Below are 7,500 nucleotides of genomic sequence, written 5' to 3'. Positions count from 1 at the left end.
CATCCATTATTTGGTCACCTGTCTTAGGTTGCTAATGAATGTTATTTGTCATGTCTTTGTCCATTTTGTCTTTGATGAAGACACAGTAGTGTTGAAATGTTACTGTGTTTGTAAAATTAAAAGGCTGAAAATGTATCAGTGTGTTCCAGACCTTTCAATCGCTTTTTAAAATTTTCACTAGTAGTTCAGATCTTTTAATTCATCATCCTCTGACTGAACTACATTATTTACTGTATTTACTCTTTTACAGACTATCTGGCTGTGGTCTCACTGAAGGGTCTTGCAAATCCCTCACATCAGTTCTACAAACAGACAACTCCTCACTGAAAGAGCTGGAAATGAATAATAATGACCTGCAGAATTCAGGAGTGGAGCAGCTCTGTGCTGGACTGAAGAGTTTACATTGTAAACTGGAGATTCTCAGGTGAGTTTCTGTGACTATTTTTGAATGTAAATAAAGAGGCATTTTAAAAAGGTCAGTGTCAACTCCCTTATAGTACAGTATTAAACAAACATTGTCAGGCAAGGCAATGCAAGGAAATTTACACTTTTATATTATATTATAAAGTTCTCTTCTTTAAATATTTCTAAATATAATTTTCTGTTGAAACCTCACTGCATTTCATTAAATGACCACACTGTGGAGACAAAGAGTTACATTTGTGATGCATGAGCAGATTTTCAAGTCTAGAAGAGAAATATAACATTGTAAAGAGGAGACACAGATGACTCCTTGTCCACATGTACAGGTGTATTTATTACAGTGCTGCATCAACTGGGTGCTTTGGCATTTTGTCCACAAGCTGCATTTTTGGTCACCTGAGCGCATAAATTTTACAAAATGTCTTACAGGATGAATATATTCAGAAACTCCAACAACAGTGTTGTAAAATGAAGTGTTCTAATGTAAGATATTCACTGAGTGATTTTATCTAGTTTATGTATGGAAACACTGTAAACATCAGACATTCTAATCTCTCTGCAAATACAAGTCCTAAAAGTCTTAATTAAAACATTTAAAACCGAACAAGTTGAGGTTCTGGGCACACTGCAGGACACTTTTACAATCACACATGATTCCCTTGTGTTTTTGGGTGGGAGACCCTGTTCTCATTATTATTTACACCGTGTGTTCAGCACATGTTGAGATGAGCTGAACTGACAGCCGTGCTGGAGGAAAGAACGCAACAAGTTAATATTCGTTCAGTAGAACTGAAAAGTTTATTGGTTATTCCTTAAGCTAAACTTGTGATCTCTGTCCACGCGTGTTTTTATGAAACATGTACCTGGCTAATATTAGTAACCTTAAGCTTGCCAAGTTACAGTATAGTGTTGGTTACTACACCTAGATACCTCACTCTAACATCATATTAGCTTGACTTAGGAGTGAATGTTGGCTGCTAATTTTTTCATCAAGCCAGAGACATCAAACAAAAATAGACCAGTGATGGTAGAAGACGTGGAGTCAGCAGAGAGAGAAACTGAGCAGACAGCTGACAGTAAACTCAGGACATCTGAACACAGTAGTGAGGAACAATGTTCAGCACTGGACGAGTGAACCTTTGGCCTTAATTACAAGAGAGAAAGAAAGACAAACAAGACACATTAATCAGTAATCAGGAGATTAGGAGGAGAGAAGGAGTGAAGTGTTTTTGTGTGTGTGTGTCACACTGGATGCCTGATGTACTGTAACAAAGCTAATGAGGCTAATGTTAGCTTCCTTAAATCTAAGGAACTGGCTAGAATATAAAATACTCCTGCTTGTTCGTTTACAGTTAGTATAGAGAGACAGAAAACAACCAGGATGAAGAGAAGGAGTAATGCTATTGCCATGGCAACCTTCTTTAGTAAGAAGACAGCAGGAGAGAGAAAAGACAGAAGAACTTGATGGTGAAAGTGTCCAGGAGGAGGACATGGAAGAGAGTGAACACAGCAGACAGAGACAGAGGAGCCAGCTGTGTCCACTCTCACTGTAGCCCCACAGCTCTGCTGTAGTGCCAGCTGTGTCCACTCTCACTATAGCCCCACAGGTCTGCTGTAGTGTCGGCTGTGTCCACTCTCACTGTAGCCCCACAGCTCTGCTGTAGTGTCGGCTGTGTCCACTCTCACTGTAGCCCCACAGGTCTGCTGTAGTGTCGGCTGTGTCCACTCTCACTGTAGCCCCACAGATTTGCTGTAGTGTCGGCTGTGTCCACTCTCACTGTAGCCTCACAGCTCTGCTGTAGTGTCGGCTGTGTCCACTCTCACTGTAGCCCCACAGATCTGCTGTAGTGTCGGCTGTGTCCACTCTCACTGTAGCCCCACAGGTCTGCTGTAGTGTCGGCTGTGTCCACTCTCACTGTAGCCCCACAGGTCTGCTGTAGTGTCGGCTGTGTCCACGCTCACTGTAGCCCCACAGGTCTGCTGTAGTGTCGGCTGTGTCCACTCTCACTGTAGCCCCACAGGTCTGCTGTAGTGTCGGCTGTGTCCACGCTCACTGTAGCCCCACAGGTCTGCTGTAGTGTCGGCTGTGTCCACGCTCACTGTAGCCCCACAGGTCTGCTGTAGTGTCGGCTGTGTCCACTCTCACTGTAGCCCCACAGGTCTGCTGTAGTGTCGGCTGTGTCCACTCTCACTGTAGCCCCACAGGTCTGCTGTAGTGTCGGCTGTGTCCACTCTCACTGTAGCCCCACAGGTCTGCTGTAGTGTCGGCTGTGTCCACTCTCACTGTAGCCCCACAGGTCTGCTGTAGTGTCGGCTGTCTCCACTCTCACTGTAGCCCCACAGGTCTGCTGTAGTGTCGGCTGTGTCCACTCTCACTGTAGCCTCACAGGTCTGCGGTAGTGTCGGCTGTGTCCACTCTCACTGTAGCTTCACAGGTCTGCGGTAGTGTCGGCTGTGTCCACTCTCACTGTAGCTTCACAGGTCTGCGGTAGTGTCGGCTGTGTCCACTCTCACTGTAGCTTCACAGGTCTGCGGTAGTGTCAGCTGTGTCCACTCTCACTGTAGCCCCACACGTCTGCTGTAGTGTCAGCTGTGTCCACTCTCACTGTAGCCCCACAGGTCTGCTGACTTGTTTAGTTGTTTTTTTTTTGTGTTAATGGAAATGGTTGATTTTAGTGAACAAATTAATTGTGTGAAGTTGCGATATTGTGTATGTGGTGCATAGCATGTGTGCTGTTTTGTTATTACAGCCGAACTTTAGATCAGACATTTCTGCACCCATAATTCAACATTTGATACTACATAATTCAGATACACTGAGATTTATAACCACACATAGAAATATAACCATACATAGAATTATAACCACAAGTAGAATTTTTGGAATCTTGAAATACAACCTTTTTTGAGGGGATGAATCAAAGAATGGAAGATACTTGTAAGTGATATAAAATATTAAATGCTGGACAGAAATGAAACCTTTCTCAGGTAATAATATTTATGTTTATGTAACCCACACCCTTGATTTATTGGTGATGATTCATTCAAATTGTAGTCTGATGGGTTAATTAATAATTACCTGACTCACCTCATGTGAATATCATAATCTGATAAGGAATTAAACAATATGTAGTTTATTATACACTATAATAGTGTTTTTAGCACTGTGTTAACTTGTGTACCCTGAAATTCCTCTGTGCTGTGAAGCCATTTTAATATGTCACCACAAGATGTTCACTGGTCCCATGTGTCCCCCCACTAAATATGTTCTGCAGGCGTCAACTGGACATTTGGTGCTAAAATTCTTTGCCAGCCAGTAAACCAGAGCTCACACTGTTTAGTTCAGGACCAATATGACTACTGTTTATACACAGTAAACCAGACCTCACACTGTTTAGTTCAGGGCCAATATGACTACTGTTTATACACAGTAAACCAGACCTCACACTGTTTAGTTCAGGGCCAATATGACTACTGTTTATACACAGTAAACCAGACCTCACACTGTTTAGTTCAGGACCAATATGACTACTGTTTATACACAGTAAACCAGACCTCACACTTTAGTTCAGGACCAATATGACTACTGTTTATACACAGTAAACCAGACCTCACACTGTTTAGTTCAGGACCAATATAACTACTGTTTATACACAGTAAACCAGACCTCACACTGTTTAGTTCAGGACCAATATAACTACCGTTTATACACAGTAAACCAGACCTCACACTGTTTAGTTCAGGACCAATATGACTACTGTATATACACAGTAAACCAGACCTCACACTGTTTAGGTCAGGGCCAATATGACTACTGTTTATACACAGTAAACCAGACCTCACACTGTTTAGGTCAGGGCCAATATGACTACTGTTTATACACAGTAAACCAGACCTCACACTGTTTAGTTCAGGGCCAATATGACTACTGTATATACACAGTAAACCAGACCTCACACTGTTTATTTCAGGACCAATATGACTACTGTTTGAATTCTTATTTATTACACAGATTGACACAAGTATGTTTCATTTACTGTTTAGAATGCTTCACCTCAATTGAAACGTGTGTATGTGTGAGGGAGAGACAGAACTATTATTTGTGTGTGTGTGTGTGTGTGTGTTTTTGTGTGTGAGAGAGAAATAGAGAGAGAGACAGATCTATTATTTGTAATTGTGAGACAGAACTATTATCTGTGAGTTTGTGTGTGTGTGTGAAATAGAGAGAGAGAGACAGATCTGTTTGTGTGTGTTAGAGAGGCAGAACTATTATGTGTGTGTGTGTGTGTGTGTGTGTGTGTGTGTGTGTGTGTGTGTGTGTGTGTGTGTGTGTGTGTGTGTGTGTGTGTGTGTGTGAGAGACAGAACTATTATCTGTGTGTGACCACCACTGATAGAATGTGTTTCTCACTGGACTGCTTGCTGTGCTCCTTGTCTTTGTGCTTCCTCCATACAGGAGAACAAACACTGACCACAGAAAATACTTAAAACCACAAGATGTCTGGAGGGCTCAGAAGTTCAGAAACAATAGTGAAGGTGTTTTGCAGGGAAAAGATATAAAATACAAATAGTGGGAGAGTCAAGGCACTGTTCTGTTAAAAAAAAAAAAAAAAGGTAAAAATGTGTAAAACTTTTATTTAATGCATTGTTTATAGCAACACTCTAATTCAATGGTTATGCTACAGTTTTAATATGTTGCACATTAATATGTGTCCAGCTACATCCCACAATATAGTAACATGGCCATCTTTAGGGTTCACAAATTATGAAGAACATCAGCAGTATTATCTTACAGTGTTTGATAAATGGTAAAGGAGTGTTGGAGGCAGCCATCTTCAGTTGGTGGTTATTTCACCTGCAGATGATTAGAGAGAGATACCAACTTTTATACATGTTTATGTGCCAGTGTAGCAGGAGAGACCACAACAGACACTTTATTCTGAGCACAAACCACTATTACTAAAAAGTGATAGAGATCTACAAACATGCCATCTGTCTCTATGGGGAGTATAAGCCACAATAAAAACCAAACCCAACACATGCTCCACCCCAAACCTGTCTTCATTAAACATAAACCAGAAGAGAGAAAAAAAAATACAGTAGTAGATGAAACATGTTCAAATCCACTCAGTGAATGTACAGTAATCTACACCCAAGATATTTTGTGTTAATACACACAGCCACACAATTGACTACACTACCCAACACTGGCACAAATGACCTGGTGGAGTTGTACTAGGACAGAGCCAACTCTGGAAACTGAAGGTACAAATGTGTGTTCTATTAGCATGCCTGTGTTCAGTCTGTCTATTAAATCTTTTCAGGCTGCAGTTATGGAGTGTTTGTAGTTTCACTGTAACTGTAGTGTGGTAGCAGCAGGGTGTGTTTGGGTGTGTGTAGGGCACCAGAATGATCAGAAACAGTATAACACCATTATATGTAGTGAAGATAATATTCCTAATATTTTTCTCAACTAAAACTGGGAGCACACGAAACAGCAGAAAACAGTTTGGTCTAGAAATACAGTAATAACCTTGTGATTGTTGCCCTTGTGTTTTTAGGAAGTCTATGTTGACGTATTAAAAAAATGTCAAAAGGTACAATAAAAACACTCCACAAATTCTTAAAATTGTACCATTTAAAAAAAAAAAATGTAGTAATAACATGAATATCCAAGAAGCACTTGTATCCAGCAGTAACAGCAATATGAGTGACAAGTTTCTCAATTTGAGTGACAGTAATTTTATCCAATCACATATGTGGTAGGACGGCCGGGGCGGCAGAATATTGAATGACGTCATTACAGTGGCCAATAGCATCAGGGGAGCTGTTTTAACTTACTGAGGTGAAGAGAACTGTAGTGGATCATGAAAATGACAGAAAATCACAAACTGGAATTAGAGGATATTTGCTGCTATGGTGATTTCCAAGAGAAAAGGAAAATACCAGAAAGGGACAGACAAAAAGTAAAAGTAGATGGACTAAGACAGACAGACAAAGCCTGTATGAATTTTTCACTGAATCTCTGATCGTCATTCATGGATAACAGCTAACTAGGTAATGTTAGCAAAGAAAGTCTAGCTATGTTGATTTGTTTAGTTGTTTACTGTTCAGCACAGATATCTAACCAGCTAACAGTCTCAACAATTTGACCAAACCATCACTAAAAAAGATTTGGCTTCTTGCAACAATCAAGTTACAGTCTTTAGGAGAAATGCAGTTCAGAGCAGGAGGAAGGAGGGTGAGGGTGTGACGGGAGATTTGACGGGGATGTGATTTATAACATCTGGTGTTCATGAAGTACAGCTGTGTATTAATCGGTCAGGTCCCCTACATCAGTTTAAACACATTTAAACCTTGTAGCTAGGTTACAGGTGGTTACTAGGTTACAGGTGGTCACTAGGTTACAACCGCGATCACGCTATCCACGCTTTAGCGATTCACGGTCTAGTCGTCCGCGCTTTAAATTATGCGCCTATATGCGCGATTTTACGGTATTTCGCTGTATTTTTAAGAGCTTTGATGAACATGCATGTTTACTACATTTAAAAGTACAAAATACAGTTTACTTGATTGAACTAGTTTAATTGCATAATTACATTAAACACAATTGGTAATATATTTACACAGCGTAATAAGCATTGTGGAAAATGCTTTTTCTACATAATGTTTCTCAGAAGGTTATAGATCTTGACTGCCAGCTGATACAGGGGTTATCACTATTGAAATGTGGCAAATGTGCAGGGCAGGGGAACTATGGATGAAATTTTCCACTGCCAATTGAATGGTGGTCCTTGGCCATCACCAGATCATTAATAAATCTATATTGAAGTTTTACATATTTTTCTGAATTTTAACAAAATGCAAAAGCAGTTCCACTACCACATGTGAGTAGAAGCCCTTGACTATTAGCAGAGTAAGTTTGGACACATTTCACTGTACAATTTCTTCATAAATCCATATTAAATTCAAACTACCTTTAGGCGAAATAATGCACTAATTTTGTATAGACTGAATTTGCAGAGTATCAGCAGAGTAAGTTTGGACAGATTTCACTCTACCATTTTTCATAAACGCC

The 7,500-nt window shown here is 40.3% G+C and overlaps 1 protein-coding gene across 1 annotated transcript in view; it reads left to right on the top strand.

Annotated features, from left to right (window-relative positions):
• The window catches only part of LOC145657008 (NACHT, LRR and PYD domains-containing protein 3-like), a 50,005-nt gene that overhangs the window by 36,978 nt on the left and 5,527 nt on the right, over window positions 1-7,500 (top strand). The window contains exon 12 of the mRNA XM_081711160.1: window positions 251-424. Within this exon, the coding sequence (XP_081567286.1) occupies window positions 251-424 (174 nt within the window). The remainder of the gene's footprint in view (window positions 1-250; window positions 425-7,500) is intronic.

This window comes from Electrophorus electricus, chromosome 1 (genome assembly GCF_041902795.1).
Source record: "Electrophorus electricus isolate QZ-2024a chromosome 1, ASM4190279v1, whole genome shotgun sequence".
In the NCBI taxonomy this organism is placed as follows: domain Eukaryota; kingdom Metazoa; phylum Chordata; class Actinopteri; order Gymnotiformes; family Gymnotidae; genus Electrophorus; species Electrophorus electricus.
This window is presented reverse-complemented; position numbering and strand designations above follow the sequence as displayed.